Source organism: Garra rufa, chromosome 14, assembly GCF_049309525.1.
Source record: "Garra rufa chromosome 14, GarRuf1.0, whole genome shotgun sequence".
NCBI lineage: Eukaryota > Metazoa > Chordata > Actinopteri > Cypriniformes > Cyprinidae > Garra > Garra rufa.
The window spans coordinates 13639119-13657067 of NC_133374.1; the positions used below are offsets into that span (position 1 = coordinate 13639119).

The window sequence follows — 17949 nt, forward strand, 5'->3', positions numbered from 1 at the left end:
TATAGTATTAATAATTATATAATCAATAATGATAATGATTATTATAATAATTATTATTTTTTAGGCTTTCTCATTTTAATTTGAAAAACATTACATAAAATAATGAATAATTATATATATAGTTATTAATAATAATAATACTAATTAAAACACCATTCAGTAAAATAATGAATATATGTAGTATTAATAATTATATAAACAGCAACAATAATAATAATTATAATAATACTAATATTGTTATATAATATTATTATTAGGCATTCTAATTGTAATTGAAATTGCATAATGAATATATATATATATATATATATTTAAATAATTATATAAACAATAATTAATATTGCTATGTTAGGCATAGCAATATTAATTATATAAATACAACTACTACTACTACTACTACTAACTGTCACAGTCTGGGCGGGTTGAGGAGTGGAGATGGAGAAGGAGAACCAGAGTAAAAGAAATATAAAGTTTATTAAATAAAACACTGAATCTACAAACAAACAAACAAAAACCAGGAGCATAAACAGAGAACATGTAACGTTATCGACGGACAAACGGGAGTGAGGAGACACAGACTTAAATACACTGAACATAGGGCGTGGTAACAAACAAGATAACGAGATGACGAGGGGGAAATATAAATTTGGGCATGATTAAACCAAAATAGACAAAACCAGGAGGGGGAGACAAAGACTAAACCATTACGCTAGAAACATAGGAGGAAAAACACTAGGAAAACAGAACAGGACAGGACAAAATACTGACATTACACCCCCCTCCCCAAAAGGCGCGTCTCGCGCCGTCTAACATCCATAGGGGAGGGAGGGTGGGCGCCCTGGAGACCACTAGACAGGGATACAGGAAACACAGGATACAGGGGTGGTCTCCAGGGCGGATCAGGGAGCTCCGGAGGCCATGGCCGGGTTAACAGTTCAGGAGGCCATGGTGGATCTGGGAGCTCAGGAGGCCATGGCCGGGTAAACAGTCCAGGTGGCCATGGCGGATCTGGGGGCTCAGGAAGCCATGGCCGAGTAAACAGTCCAGGTGGCCATGGCAGATCTGGGGGCTCAGGAGGACCTGGCCGAGTAAACAGTCCAGGAGGCCATGGCTGATCAGGGGAGTAGCCCCCTTTTTCTTGGGGGAACTTAAGGCATAATCCACCCAGGAGAGCACGGAAGGGCATGCTGGAGAAAGCGCCGGCTCTGGAGGGAGTGCAGGAGAGAGCTCCGGCTCTGGAGGGCGCGCAGGAGAGAGCTCCGGCTCTGGAGGGCGCGCTGACTCTGGAAGGCGAGCAGGAGGGCGCGCTGGAGGCATTGGCTTTGGACGGCGCTCTTGAGGAGCGGGCTCTGGACGGCGCTCTAGAGAAGCAGGCTCTGGACGGCGCTCTTGAGGAGCGGGCTCTGGACGGCGCTCTTGAGGAGCGGGCTCTGGACGGCGCTCTTGAGGAGCGGGCTCGGGAGGACTGGACGACCCCAGCGGAGACTCTGGAGAGCTGGGCGTCTCCAGCGGAGACTCTGAATGAACAGGCTCTGGGCGAGCGGTCACTGGAGAGCACTCTGGTGGCGCGGTCACTGGAGGACTGGGGGGAACCAGCGGAGACTCTGGGAGGCTGGGCGAGACCAGCGGAGGCTCTGGGAGGCTGGGCGGAACCAGCGGAGATTCTGACTTGGCGGTAGCCATTTTGGGTGCAGATTCAGGCTTGGCGGCCATCTTGGCCGGGGACTCAGGAACAACGGCCATCTTGGCCAGGGATTCAGGCTTGGTGGCCATCTTGGCCGGGAACTCAGGAACGGTGGCCATCTTGGCCGGGAACTCAGGAACGGCAGCCATCTTGGCCGGGGACTCAGGAACGGCGGCCATCTTGGCCGGGGACTCAGGAACGGCGGCCATCTTGGCCAGGGATTCAGGCTTGGTGGCCATCTTGGCCGAGAACTCAGGAACGTCGGCCCTCTTGGCCGGGGACTCAGGCTTGGCGGCCATCTTGGCCGGGAACTCAGGAACGGCGGCCATCTTGGCCAGGGATTCAGGCTTGGCGGCCATCTTGGTCGGGAACTCAGGAACGGCGGCCATCTTGGCCGGGAACTCAGGAATGGAGGCCATCTTGGCCGGGAACTCAGGAAGGGAGGCCATCTTGCGTGCAGACTCTGACGTGGCAGCCATCTTGCGAACAGACTCTGTCGTGGCAGCCATCTTGCTTGCAGACTCTGGCGTGGCAGCCATCTTGCTTGCAGAAGCTGGCGTGGCAGCCATTTTGTGAGCTGACGCTGGCATGGCGGCTGACGGGCTTGAACGCGGAGAGGAAGCCTGAGACACTGGGCTAAGGGCGGCGGCCGGCGGATTAGAGCGCGGGGATGGGGCCGGCCGCATCAGGCTGAGAACAGCGGTGGAGCTCTGGAGGATGACTGGGGATTTGGGACTGGGCTGACGGCTCGAACCGTTGACACGGTATGTGGAGGTTCTCGGCTTAAGGCAGACTGGCGCATTGCTCTGTGTTTGGGAAGGGGCTGGAAGATGAGACCCTCTTGGACTATGAACTTCCTCTACTTCAAAATCAGATCCATTTAAATAGAGAATGAGATTGATTAGCTCGATCAATGAAAAACTACAAGCGGGGAGATTGCAGCTAACCGTCTCATCATCCAGCCCCAAAATAAACACAGTACAGAGAGAAACCTCATGCCAGCCTACCTGGTGGTAGAGCTCGACAAATTCCTCCACATACCGCTCCAACTTCCTACCGCCCTGCCGCAGTCCCCTCAGAGCTGTCTCAGCCCGACTCATCTTCTGTATTGGTCCGTCGATCTGTCACAGTCTGGGCGGGATGAGCAGTGGAGATGGAGGAGAACCGGAGTAGATGAATAAACAAAGTTTATTAAACAAAACACTCAATCTACAAACAAACAAACAAAAACCAGGAGCATGAACAGAGAACATGTAACATTATCGACGGACCAACGGGAGTGAGGAGACACAGACTTAAATACACTGAACATAGGGCGTGGTAACAAACAAGATAACGAGATGACGAGGGGGAAATACAAATATGGGCATGATTAAACCAAAATAGACAAAACCAGGAGGGGGAGACAAAGACTAAACCATTACACTAGAAACATAGGGGGAAAACACTAGGAAAACAGAACAGGACAGGACAAAATATTGACAACTAACAGTACTACTACTACTAATAAAAATTATTTAATTATTATTATTACATTCATTACATAATTAATTAAATACAGTAATATATATATATATATATATTAGGGGTGGGCATAGATTAATTTTTTTAATCTAGATTAATCTAGATTAAATCTTGGAATTAATCTAGATTAATCTAGATTAAAATGGCTAATTTGAATTCTGATGAAGGCATTCAGAATATGTGTGCTTCCCAAATAATGACTAAAAGTAAGTCTTTGAGAATGGATCATAAAGCTCATAAAGCTGTTCTATGATAATTTGTTGATGAAAATAAATTATGTTCAATTAGATGTACTTGTGTTTACTAACTAACTAACAATGAAATAATTTTTTCTACCTATTAGATTGTGTTTTTTTTTAACGTCAACACCTACCCAACCCATTACATGTTACACCGTACTTTTATTTTGACAGGTTGCCGTGAAGTTTCTGTGTATACAGTATGATATGATGCTAGTTTTCTCAAATGAAACGGTAAAAGTGACACTCACAGCAGTTTGGGAGATTGAGTTTATCTGTTCATGTGAGATGAAAATGCCAAAAATTACCGGGAGCGTCACGTGTGTTTCAGTATGCGTGTAGTAAAAGCTCGTCTCCGCCATGCATACATACAGCTAGGCAAACGGAACATATCGGATTCATATTAAAACGGTCTTTTTGCATTTCAGTTTTCACATACACTAGTCGCGATTTGAATTAAGTGACAGACCAACATTTGATTTATGAATCCAAAAAACGACGAATTTACTTGGCATTTCGCTATAGTAGATTCGGTTTTTATGAATGGAGGACGACGCGATCCCGTCTGTGTTTTGGCGGAGGAGACTTAAACGCGCGACCATATTCTATAGTCTTCGGTTTACATCCGCGTTAAACTATCAAGGTGTAAGTCATCATAGCTTGCGTAGTTTAGACCCAGCTCCCAACCCAAATTTGAGAATAGATTAACGGCGATATTTTTTTTATCGCACGATAAGAGTTTCACGTTAACGCAGCACGTTAACGCCGATAACGGCCCACCACTAATATATATATATATATATATGTATGTATAATTATTATTATGTAATGTATCCACAAAATGTTTTTTCTAAGGAAAAATTTGATTAAATTAAACTATATTACGTATTTATTGTATCAGAATGATAAATATTTAATTTATCGTATATTTGCAAGACACATTGTCTGTCATTATTTTGTGTAATAGTTGTGTCCCACGTTCTGTGCATAAAAGCTTACAGAAAAAGCTCAAAATGCCACAAAATTCCAATTTTAATTTTATTAAACCATATCCTGTATTTACATAATTGTACATGAATTATGAATATTTAAATTAACATAGATTGTGTAGACATATTGCATTTTATATGTACATGTAGTTATTTTGTATAATAGTATAATAGTGCCCCGCATTTTGGGCATAAAATGGTTTCCAAAGCTTACAGACAAGGTCAAAAAGCCACAAAATTCCAATTTTGATTTTAATAAACCTTATCCTGCATTTACATAATTGTATCTGAATTCTGAATATTTAATTTATCATAGACAGACTAGACATATTGCATTTTTCTATTATTTGCATCCTTATATAGGAAAGAAAGCCATGTTTGTGTGTGTTTGATGTCGGTGTGTGTGGCTGTCTGTGTGTGCAGATTGTAACTGGTAGGGATGCCCTCCAGGAGCGAGCCCTCACTTTGAATCCCACTTCAAACGCTGACGATAAAACAGATGAACACAGATAGAAAGCAGACAAACCTTTTTTATTTTAATTAGAAAAGAAGCAATTAGACCTGCGCTTCCTCTCACCGCTGCATCAGAGATTTTGACTGATATCACACTGTTCTTGTTGAGATGAATAAGGTACCCCGTATGAATTGGAGGAGTCAGCTCCATTAAACCTCAGTGGGCCGTATTAAAGCTGTTACTTCAAAGAGAAAGCCTTTGCATACTTCTAACAAATATGGATAAAGTCAAGTCTAACTTTTGCACGTTTGTACCTGGAGTGATACAATCAGTACACAGCAAACAATTCTATCCGAATCATTACCACACCTTTGATACTAATATTTACCAGAGTGTTTGTTCAATACATTTCCACTGTTTGCTCCATAGGAGGCAACAAGCTGAAAAACCAACATTTCCGACTAAACTGGGCTTGGATCTCTCTGGAGAAAGAGTACTACCAAGTGGATGAGGAGACCAAGTTTCTGGAGCTGGTCTTGAGACGCAGAGGTTACCTTGGCGAGACCTCATTTGTTAGTAAGTGATGTTAAGAGAGTACTTAATTTCCCATCATGCACTTCTGATAAGATTTTATCAAGTAGGAAAGCCTCTCTGTAGAGTTAAATAACTGTGACCTCTAATTTTCTGATTGGAGTCTCTTTATAACATCGCTATTTTAGGCTCTTTGAACTTCTATTGATGTTGCTCCTCATGTCATCAGATTTGGTTGCTTGATTTGCATCGAGACTTGCTACACTTCTGCCTACATCCAACAAGTATTATACTATTTTTTATGACTCATAACAGCGCAAACATGGTTTTAAGATCAGCAACCCACATATCAGTCAATTGCCAGTCGAGTTTTCACCGTCAGCAGAAAAAACTTTCAATTCCTGGAGAGACAAGAAAGATCATAGATCAAAGTTAAGCTATTGCATTACCATATGTACATAACAAGTACTTAATTAATGCAAGGAAGCAACATTATGCTCAATTTCAGTTTTGTTTATGAGATATGCTAATTTTATAATAACCTTTACTGTTTTATGCAGTATATGGACTACAGCTTTACTTTTTATAGTAAGGATTAAAATAACCTTTCAGACACAGAGTTTTTCTGGCGTGAGAGGAGTCAAGCTGTTTTTAATGACCACTAAAATGATACAATTGACCACTGACCCTGGTATACATGCAACATAGTTGTGCAAGTTTTATGTCTCTTATAACACTCCAGGGTCTCTTTGTTTGTTTTGCAGTCATTTACTGCTTGGCTGTACACTATATGCTTGGGGTCAGAAAGACATTTTATTTTATTTTATTTTATTTTGAATAAGTAAGAATTTTAATTCAGCAAGGATGCATTCAATTATGGAAGTCCGTTTCCACCAAAAAAAAAAGTTTTTCTCAGAATTGTGAGATAAAAACTCGCAATTTTGAGTTATAAAGACCAGTTTTGAGGGGAAAAAAGACTGATAAGACTGAAAACTGAATTGCAAAAATGAAGCCACATAAAAACTTAAAATTTTGACTTTTTTCTTGAAAATGCAAGTTTATATCTCTCAATTCTGATTTTTTTTCTCACATTTTCTAGATATAAACTCGCAATTCTGAGAACAAGTCACAATTGCTAGATGAAAACTCGCAAGTCTAAGAAAAAAGTCACAATTGTGAGATATAAACTCGCAATTCTGAGGAAAAAAGTCACAATTGTGAGATATAAACTCGTAATTCTGAGGAAAAAGTCACAATTGTGAGATATAAACTTGCAATTCAGAGGAAAAAAGTCACAATTGTGAGATATAAACTCGCAATTCTGAGGAAAAAAGTCACAATTGTGAGATATAAACTCGCAATTCTGAGGAAAAAAGTCACAATTGTGAGATATAAACTCGCAATTCTGAGGAAAAAAGTCACAATTGTGAGATATAAACTCGTAATTCTGAGGAAAAAAGTCATAATTGTGAGATATAAACTCAATTCTGAGGGAAAAAGTCGCAATTGCGAAATACAAACTCGCAATTCTGAGGAAAAAAGTCACAATAGTGAGATATAAAATCGTAATTCTGAGGAAAAAGTCACAATTGTGAGATATAAACTTGCAATTCTGAGGAAAAAAGTCACAATTGTGAGATATAAACTCGTAATTCTGAGGAAAAAGTCACAATTGTGAGATATAAACTTGCAATTCTGAGGAAAAAAGTCACAATTGTGAGATATAAACTCGCAATTCTGAGGAAAAAAGTCACAATTGTGAGATATAAACTCGTAATTCTGAGGAAAAAAGTCACATTTGTGAGATAAACTTGCAATTCAGAGGAAAAAAGTCACAATTGTGAGATATAAACTCGTAATTCTGAGAAATAAAGTCACAATTGTGAGATATAAACTCGCAATTCTGAGGAAAAAAGTCACAATTGTGAGATATAAACTCGTAATTCTGAGGAAAAAGTCACAATTGTGAGATATAAACTTGCAATTCAGAGGAAAAAAGTCACAATTGTGAGATAAACTCGCAATTCTGAGGAAAAAAGTCACAATTGCGAGATATAAACTCGTAATTCTGAAAAATAAAGTCACAATTGCAAGATATAAACTCGCAATTCTGAGGAAAAAAGTCACAATTGTGAGATATAAACTCGCAATTCTGAGGAAAAAAGTCACAATAGTGAGATATAAACTCAATTCTGAGGAAAAAAGTCATAATTGTGAGATATAAACTCAATTCTGAGGAAAAAAGTCGCAATTGCGAAATACAAACTCGCAATTCTGAGGAAAAAAGTCACAATAGTGAGATATAAACTCGCAATTCTGAGGAAAAAAGTCACAATTGTGAGATATAAACTCGTAATTCTGAGGAAAAAGTCACAATTGTGAGATATAAACTTGCAATTCTGAGGAAAAAAGTCACAATTGTGAGATATAAACTCGTAATTCTGAGGAAAAAAGTCACAATTGTGAGATATAAACTCGTAATTCTGAGAAATAAAGTCACAATTGCGAGATATAAACTCGCAATTCTGAGGAAAAAAGTCACAATTGCGAGATATAAACTCGCAATTCTGAGGAAAAAAGTCACAATTGTGAGATATAAACTCAATTCTGAGGAAAAAGTCACAATTGCGAGATATAAACTCGCAATTCTGAGGAAAAAAGTCACAATAGTGAGATATAAACTCATAATTCTGAGGAAAAAAGTCACAATTATGAGATATAAACTCGCAATTCTGAGGAAAAAAGTCACAATAGTGAGATATAAACTCGTAATTCTGAGGAAAAAGTCACAATTGTGAGATATAAACTTGCAATTCTGAGGAAAAAAGTCACAATTGTGAGATATAAACTCGTAATTCTGAGGAAAAAGTCACAATTGTGAGATATAAACTTGCAATTCTGAGGAAAAAAGTCACAATTGTGAGATATAAACTCGCAATTCTGAGGAAAAAAGTCACAATTGTGAGATATAAACTCGTAATTCTGAGCAAAAAGTCACAATTGTGAGATATAAACTTGCAATTCAGAGGAAAAAAGTCACAATTGCGAGATATAAACTCGTAATTCTGAAAAATAAAGTCACAATTGCAAGATATAAACTCGCAATTCTGAGGAAAAAAGTCACAATTGTGAGATATAAACTCGCAATTCTGAGGAAAAAAGTCACAATAGTGAGATATAAACTCAATTCTGAGGAAAAAAGTCATAATTGTGAGATATAAACTCAATTCTGAGGAGAAAAGTCGCAATTGCGAGATATAAACTCAATTCTGAGGAAAAAAGTCACAATTGCGAAATACAAACTCGCAATTCTGAGGAAAAAAGTCACAATAGTGAGATATAAACTCAATTCTGAGGAAAAAAGTCACAATTGCGAAATACAAACTCGCAATTCTGAGGAAAAAAGTCACAATAGTGAGATATAAACTCGTAATTCTGAGGAAAAAGTCACAATTGTGAGATATAAACTTGCAATTCTGAGGAAAAAAGTCACAATTGTGAGATATAAACTCGTAATTCTGAGGAAAAAGTCACAATTGTGAGATATAAACTTGCAATTCTGAGGAAAAAAGTCACAATTGTGAGATATAAACTCGCAATTCTGAGGAAAAAAGTCACAATTGTGAGATATAAACTCGTAATTCTGAGGAAAAAGTCACAATTGTGAGATATAAACTTGCAATTCAGAGGAAAAAAGTCACAATTGTGAGATATAAACTCGCAATTCTGAGGAAAAAAGTCACAATTGCGAGATATAAACTCGTAATTCTGAGAAATAAAGTCACAATTGCGAGATATAAACTCGCAATTCTGAGGAAAAAAGTCACAATTGTGAGATATAAACTCAATTCTGAGGAAAAAGTCACAATTGCGAGATATAAACTCGCAATTCTGAGGAAAAAAGTCACAATAGTGAGATATAAACTCATAATTCTGAGGAAAAAAGTCACAATTATGAGATATAAACTCGCAATTCTGAGGAAAAAAGTCACAATTGCGAGATATAAACTTGTCACAATTGCGAGATATAAACTCTTAATTCTGAGGAAAAAAGTCACAATAGTGAGATATAAACTCAATTCTGAGGAAAAAAGTCACAATTGCGAAATACAAACTCGCAATTCTGAGGAAAAAAGTCAATAGTGAGATATAAACTCAATTCTGAGGAAAAAAGTCACAATAGTGAGATATAAACTCAATTCTGAGGAAAAAAGTCACAATTGCAAGATATAAACTCGCAATTCTGAGGAAAAAAGTCACAATAGTGAGATATAAACTCGCAATTCTGAGGAAAAAAGTCACAATTGTGAGATATAAACTTGCAATTCTGAGGAAAAAAGTCACAATTGTGAGATATAAACTCGTAATTCTGAGAAATAAAGTCACAATTGCGAGATATAAACTCGCAATTCTGAGGAAAAAAGTCACAATTGTGAGACATAAACTCGCAATTCTGAGGAAAAAAGTCACAATTGTGAGATATAAACTCGTAATTCTGAGAAATAAAGTCACAATTGCGAGATATAAACTCTTATACTACAGGGCCGTTGAATGCTTGAATCTGATTGGCTGACAAACGTTCTAGAGGTGTGCATTATTTTCAGGGAAACGCGAACGTAGTTCCAGGCAGCTTTTGACCACAGTACATGTCTATGGCTGTGTCCAAATTCAGGGTCTACATCCTTCGGAGGACTCATTTGAAGGATGTTACGTCACAGCGCCACGACGAAGGCTGTCCAAATTCATAGGATCCTTCAAATGCGGCCCACAAATACGTCCTCCTTTTCCCCGAATTTGAAGGATGGGTCTGGTGGATCCTTTCCCGTCCTACCTATCCCACAATTCCTTTCGGCAGAGCGCTTCCAGAATTTTCAAATAATGGCGGACGAAGCAAGCGGTAGTAATGATGGAAGTTTAAAAAAAAACTGGCGTTTCAAAAAATATTTTTTTACAGCGGTTGTCTAGTTAGGCCTTTGGTTTTAGCGTTAAGCTTTATTTTTTTTTACATTTGTATGTATATATGTTAAAAAAGATCACTTTCGTAAACTAGCTTCTTTCTTACTGCCTGTGTGAATATCCCCTTACACACAGCTAATTTCTTGTTAGTGATTGAAGATGTTTTTAACGCTTTTAGGGATGAAACAGTAGTTATTTTGTTTTGTGCAGTACAGATAACCTTACTTCTTGCTTAGTGCTGTCACGGTTGCTAGGCGACAGGATATGAGCAACGGGGAAGGGAGGGAACTGAAAGAAGTGTAGGCTGTCCAAATTCACTGACACCTACTTCTAGGTTTTGCGGTCTTCGGAGGACCCCTCCTCCTTCAACCTGGTAGGAAGTATCCTAAGGAGGATGCAGACCCTGAATTTGGACACAGCCTAAATCACTTTGCCACACGATTATTTCAAAGGTCCTTACAGCCCAAAACAGCAAAATAACCAAAACATACACAAAAAAAACAACCAAAATAACCACAATGACACTGGCCAAACTAATAAATACAGTAAACATCAGGATAAAAACGACAGATTATGTCCATGTTTTTTCCACAATATTACGTTTTATTATGTACGGAAAGCACAAACTCTATTTCTCTCGCTCTCTCTCACTCACAGACGCACACGCATACAGTTAGCACTCGCGCTAATGTTGTTAGCGCTGCTCTGACGATTAACAACTTAAAAACGACATGACAGTTCTCACGCGAGGTAACAACGACATGGTCTTGAAGAAAATGGACTTAAAGTTAGTAGAGACGATGCTGCCAGTCACCTTTGAGAGACACACAGACTTGAGAGAGGTATTTCATGCACTTAATATCTTTCTCCCTCTCTCTTTCTGTCTGTCTACTTGTCTGTCGGTCTGTCTAAACTTCATTATTAACTGCATTAGTTTGCTATCAACGGCTCAAGCGTCGTCACTAGTTCTAAAATGACGTTTTGGAACTAGCAACGAAGCTGTTGGATGAGCTGCGTAAGAAATTAATCCTACTCACAATAGAGTTTTAAGGATAAAAACCAGACGAATGTCTTGAAATATATCATCTGATCGATGTCTTGAGGTGTGGAATAATTGACTTCGGGCCATAGAATTCTACGATAATAATGCACAATGTGCAGAATTCTATGGCCCGTCGTCAATTATTCCTTACGTAATTCTGAGGAAAAAAGTCACAATTGCGAGATGAAAAGAAAAGTCTAAGAAAAGTCAGAATTGTGAGATAAACTCACAAAATGTAATAATTTTAAGAAATATTCTACTTGTGTCTTAAAAATGCTTCATTATGACAGCAAATAAAAAAATACAAATAATTCAAAACCTACAATATTTTATGATTAGTGTTGGTCTAAATGTTTGGACAACATTCTATGTATTTTTATATGCTTAAGAAAAAATACTCTTCTTGTGGTAAACACCCCTGAAAGTCATTTCTGAAGGGAAATGTTACTCCTTAATAAAACGTTTTTTAGATTCTGGAATAAATGTTAATTCGATTTTAAGCCAAATCAGTTCTTGTAGCCCAACTAAGCATGTTGCTAGCAACACTTAAGTCATGGGTTTGACACCCAGGGAGCATCAACAGTTCAACTATCCCCAAGAGGGAGTTTTCCATTTGCATGAGCTACAAACTAGCCTGGAAAACAATGTAAAAACAAGGGCCACACTGTCAGGATCCCACTGACAGCCCTCCACAAGCTCCGATAAAAAAGATGAATATTCCATCCACATGCTGAGCTTGACCACCACTCCTCGACTCACCTCGGTTCCGGTCCAGGGCCTCTCGATAAGACGAGCTGCTGGCCCGCTGTTCATCTGCCACTCGCTGGGCCTGGATCAGAGACCATCTTGCATTGAAGTGGAAAGATGAGGAAGTCTTTGAAATGATGATTTTTATTCAATTATTATTTTGATTTTTCACATTCTCCCTCAGTTTCTCTTCAAGGACTGATGTTCTTTGAATAATTGCATTTTATGCAGACATGTGCGCAGACAGGACATGACAGGACCCCTCCTTTTTTTCTGATGTACCTTAATATCAAAGCGCTTCTTTCTAAATTTGCTTCAAAGAAGGCAGGTTTTTTTTGCTTTTGGCAACACAATTTCTCTTCCTTTGCCAAAGCTCTTCACTGTGTTTCCTGCCAATCTGGTCTTTCCTGGTTTTTCCAAGTTATTTATTTATTTGTGGGTTATATTAATATCTCATTATATGTTAGTGACCTTTGAGATTTCTGTGGTGGGAAGGAAGTGTTGTGCGCTAGCTGACAATGCCCACCTGGCACACCTGCCGTGAAGCTGCTGGCAGCATACAAACCTTTGTCAACCCTGAGTGGACAGAGATCCACCAGCGGGACTGCTAGGGTAGGAAGAGCATCTGATCTTCTGAGGGATGAGGAAGGACTAGACTTTATAGTCTTGACTTTATTCTCTTTCCAAAGAACAGCACACCGCGCTCTTTGAAGCTTTTATTACAGAATGGTTGCGTCACGCACACTGCAACGTCTCTACATTGGCTGTTAGCAAAGCTTTTTTGTGATTTATGGAAACACAGACTAGGTGATATAAACAGGAGTTTTGTCAGTCCCTTGACAGTGGTATTCATTTGCTGGTACACTTACCTGTATATAGCAGTGTGTCAAAAAGACACTAACAATGTTTTTGTCAATGTACATCTGTAAAACGTTATGTTCTTTTTACTCCAAAGCACTTGAATAGATATATTTATTTATTTAATCTATGTATTGAGTTGATTTGTCTGAAAAGAAGTTTATTATGTTATTTTTTTTTTTAAATGTATATATATATTGTAGTTCCAGTATGCAATCAGTCATAGCTAAAAGACTTTTTAAAAATGGTCTGTACATATAGATTTGCATAAATTGTAAACACTTAATTCATTAATATAATGAATAAAACTACACATAATTACCTTTTTTTTCATTTGCTGACATTTGCAGCAGTAAGTTTATTTGTATAGTTCCAATACCAAACTTTTATTTAATTTTTTTATTTAACTTTATTGTTATTATTATTATTATTAATAATTTTTGTATTTTATAGTTCCAGTATGAAAACAATCATAGCTTTAGAAAAAGACGTAAAAAATGCACTGTACATTTTCATGTTACATTTAATTATTTAATCATTGAATTACATAATAAAAAAACGAATGAAATTACACATAGATATAGTTTTTTTAACCAGAATTATTTTTTTTATTTTATTTTATTTTTATTTTATTTTATTTTTTAGTATTTTATTTTTTTTACAAGAATTAATTTATATCAAATTAATAGATTAGGCTGTTTTCTTCATTTGCTGACATTTGCAGCAGTTTATTTTTTATAGTTTCAATACAAACATTTAATTTTATTTTATTTTAATATTATATATATTTTTTTTTACAAGAATTAATGTATATCAAATTAATACATTAGGCTGTTTTCTTTATTTGCAGCATATTTTTTATAGTTCCAATACGAAACATTTTATTTTATTTTATTTTATTATTTTGTTTTATTTTATTTTATTTTATTTTACAAGAATTAATGCATTACAAATTAATACATTCGACTGTTTTCTTCATTTGCTGACATTTGCAGCAGTTTGTTTATTTGTAAAGTTCCAATACAAAACATTTTATTTTATTTTTTATTTTGTTTTACTTTTTTCATTTTATTTATATATTTTAAAAAAAATGTATAGTTCCAGTATGAAAATGATCATAGCTAAAAGACTTAAACCATACATATAGCTTTTCATGAATTCTAAACATTTAATTCATGAATGAAACTAAATCCACAAAACACATAAATACATTTTTTAAAACCAGAATTATCATATTACAAACTAATACATAAAGCTCTGTTTTCTTAATTTGCTGAAATTTGCAGCAGTTTGTTTATTTGTATAGTACAAAACAATTTTGAAAAATAATTAACACATTAAAAAAACTAATACCATAGGCTCTGTTTTCCTATGATATACGTAATGCTTAACCACTTTTATAAAAGACTTTCATTTGCTTGCATTTCTCTGCTTTATTTAACATTTATTCTTTCATTCTTAAGGTATTGGTACCAAAGATGGTACGGCTGAAAAGGACAAAGATTTCCGAGGGAAGGCCCAGAAACAAGTCCAGTTTAACCCGGGTCAGACCACTGCTACCTGGAAGGTGCGAATCTTGTCGGACGGCCTGTACGAGCAGTCCGAGACCTTCCAGGTTGTCCTGTCAGAGCCTGTCATGGGAGCACTGGAGTTCCCAGAAGCAGGAACGGTGGAAATCGTCGACCCCGGAGATGGTGAGCTCACAAAAAAACATCAAAACATGGGATGCAGGTGCTGGGAATGGGTTAGGGTTGCAACAAAGATCAGTATGCAGGTTCAAAAGCCAGCCTTTTTCAAACAAATGTCAACTTTAAACAAACAAATTCAGACCTCAACTAATCCCTGAAGATGTTGATTTAACATGAAATATATTTAGTCTAACAAAGGTTAGCTGTTTAGTCTATTACTCAGTCATATTCAATCTAAGGATGCTGATTTACACTACTGTTCAAAAGTTTAGGTTTGGCAATATTTTGAAAAGTTTTTTTTAAAGAAGTCACTTAAGCTCACATGGCTACAATTATTTATATTGTAATATATTGTCACGGGTGAGAAATCACACAACAAGGTTGCTCGGTGAAATAGCCCCGGAGGGTGGATTTATTAAATACTTTTTAAAAGTGAAGGGAGAAATAAGGGTGAGTGCTGCTTCGTGGCTGGCGCTCCTGTGAAGTCCTCGTGCTCGTGAAGGTGGGTGTCCAGGCGTGCTTAATTGGGCTGTCGGTCACTCGCTGCCTTCTGTGTGACGAGAGAGAAAAGGTTAGTACCAGCACATTCAGCATGAGACGGTTGTCTGTCGAAGTGTGAGCGGTGGCGGCTTTTCAAGCCGCTTGATGATGATCGGCTGCTGTGACCGATCAGCCCGTGATAAGGACGTGCAGGTGTGCTGCGTCTGTTGCCAGGGCGACGCTGATGAGCCCAGAGAGACTCGTCACCATATTTTAAAATGAAGAAAAACTTATTTCTTTAAAAAACACAGTAGTTTAATTATTTTTAGTGTAGAAGCCCATTTCTGCTACTGAATAAAAAATTGAAAAAAAAAAAAAATGCGACTTTTTATCTCACAACTCAGACTTTTTTTCTCGCAGTTGCAAGTTTTGAAGAATTGTGAGATATAAACTCGCAATTGCAAGTTATAAAGTCGGAATTGTGAGCTATAAACCTGCAGTTCTGAAAAAAACGAGAATTGTGAGATTTAAACTCGCAATTCAAACTTTATAACTTGCAGTTGCAAGTTATAAAGTCAGTACTGCATGATATAAACTCACAATTGTGAGAATTTTTTTTAAACTCTCAATTCTGAGAAATAAAGTAAATTCACTGTTGTTGGTTTTCTCAGAATTGCCAGTTTATGTTTCACAATTGATTTTTTCCCCCTCAGAATTCCTAGCTTATGGCTTGAAATTGCGATTGTTTTTTGTCAGAATTGAGAGTTAATGTTTTACAATTTAGATTTTTCTCAGAATTCCGAGATATGTCTCACAATTGATTTTTTTTCTCAGAATTCCGAGTTATGTCTCATAATTGTGATTTTTTTTCTCAGAATTACGAGATGTTTCACAATCGTTTTTTTTCCTCAGAATTCCGACTTATGTCTCACAATTTTTTCCTCAGAATTCCGAGATATCTCACAATTGATTTTTTTTCTCAGAATTCCGACTTTTGTCTCACAATTTTTTCCTCAGAATTCCGAGATATCTCACAATTGATTTTTTTTTTCTCAGAATTACGAGTTGTCTCACAATTTTTTTCCTCAGAATTCCGACTTATGTCTCATAATTGTGATTTTTTTTTTGTCAGAATTCTGAGATGTCTCACAGTTGTGTTTTTTTCTCAGAATTCTGAGTTATGTCTCACAATTGAGAGTTTATTTTCTCAGAATTGAGTATTTCGCATGCAGTTGCGAGTTAAGTCAGATATAAATTATAAATTGTGAGATATAAACTTTTTTGAGAACTTTCTTTCCCCACCTCAGAATTGGACAATTTCAAGTTTATATCTCACAATTCTGCGAAGTATGTAAACTCACAATTAGCTTTTTTTTTTTTTTTTTTATTCAGTGGTGAAAACGGGCTTCCATATTGCAGACTTTTGATATCAGTCAAATATCTGAACTGACAACTCAAATGACAAATATTAAAGTCAACATGAAGTGTCATTTTACTATTTTACTTCTGTGAGCTAATTTATTTCTAACTGAAAAAGATGGGAAAAAATGTAGGATGGGACTTGATTTTATCAATTAGGAATTAATTGAATTTTGAAAAGGTGGCTGGAGGGGGATGGGTTTTTGGGAACAACCTGCAATGATGAAACTTAGACAACATGTATTTAGACAGCAAATTAGGTCAGTTTTTTTAATTACATTTTTACACTAGTAGATTAATAAAAAAGAAGCATTTTATATTTATATGCTAAGCAAGTGTAGGCAGTGTAATAATTTGTGTATGAGACAAACATTCCGACCAAGCAAAAGCCAAAAAATGTGGAGAAGGAGTGTCAATGTGGGCGGACATCACAGCTGTCACCCTTCTGTACATTGTAATCATAGCATAATATCTCCAGAACATCTGAATAACATCCTGGTGCCTCCTCATCAAAACAGAGCAGCCAAGCCTCTGAAGTTGTGATGGGATCTACGGCTGATTTAGCAGGAGCAGTTCCTTTGTTCTCAGATCTGACTGAATGAGCAGATTTTTCTCCACAGATCTTACACTGCTTAAGATGGCGAAACTCACACCTGATATGACTCACAACTTATATATATAACTTATATACAACTTTGCTCCCTTCAAGCCACATTCATCAAAGATCAATTTCGATCTTCTCAATCTTTTTTTTCAATGCTTACTTAAGAGGATAACATTACATAAGCTTTTTGAGCTGGAATGAAGAGATCGATGGTGAAGCATATAACGCTGCAGTCACTGTGGCCTCATATGACATTTATCAGTTACAGAGATAAGCCTGCATTGCTCCTTTTTCACAAGGACATGAAAAACAACTTAATGCCACCGTCTGAAAGGTTAAATCTCATTTAATTATCTTCTGCCTCTAAGTGCAAAGAAAGCTGCATGCAAATTTTTACAAGGCATATAATCAAGTTTTTTTATGAAAGAAAACCCACAAAGCTACTTGTCTCTAGAGAGCTGCTCAGTCATATATTTTCTCAGTAGTGGCTAAAAAATCAAGTCTTATACAGATAAAAAAGGATTAATTTATTTGAGTTGGTGACCATGAAGTTGGCTCATAAATAGCATACTCACAAATACTATTAAGTTTTATGCCATCTTCATCTTTTCTACTAAGGTTTATGTGATTGTTTTAGCCATTCCCAACTTGCCTGATAAGAGTTTTTAAATCTTTCCCACTATAAAACATCAACGGTTGAGATTTTCTTATCCTGAAACTTGGGTCTATCAAAT

At 37.1% G+C, this 17949-nt stretch overlaps 1 protein-coding gene across 4 annotated transcripts in view; it reads left to right on the top strand.

Annotated features, from left to right (window-relative positions):
- Window positions 1-17949, top strand: part of frem2b (FRAS1 related extracellular matrix 2b) — a 109953-nt gene that overhangs the window by 55450 nt on the left and 36554 nt on the right. For all 4 annotated transcript variants that reach the window (XM_073817649.1, XM_073817650.1, XM_073817647.1 and 1 more), the window contains exons 3-4: window positions 5320-5466; window positions 14488-14718. In XM_073817649.1, the coding sequence (XP_073673750.1) occupies window positions 5320-5466; window positions 14488-14718 (378 nt within the window). The remainder of the gene's footprint in view (window positions 1-5319; window positions 5467-14487; window positions 14719-17949) is intronic.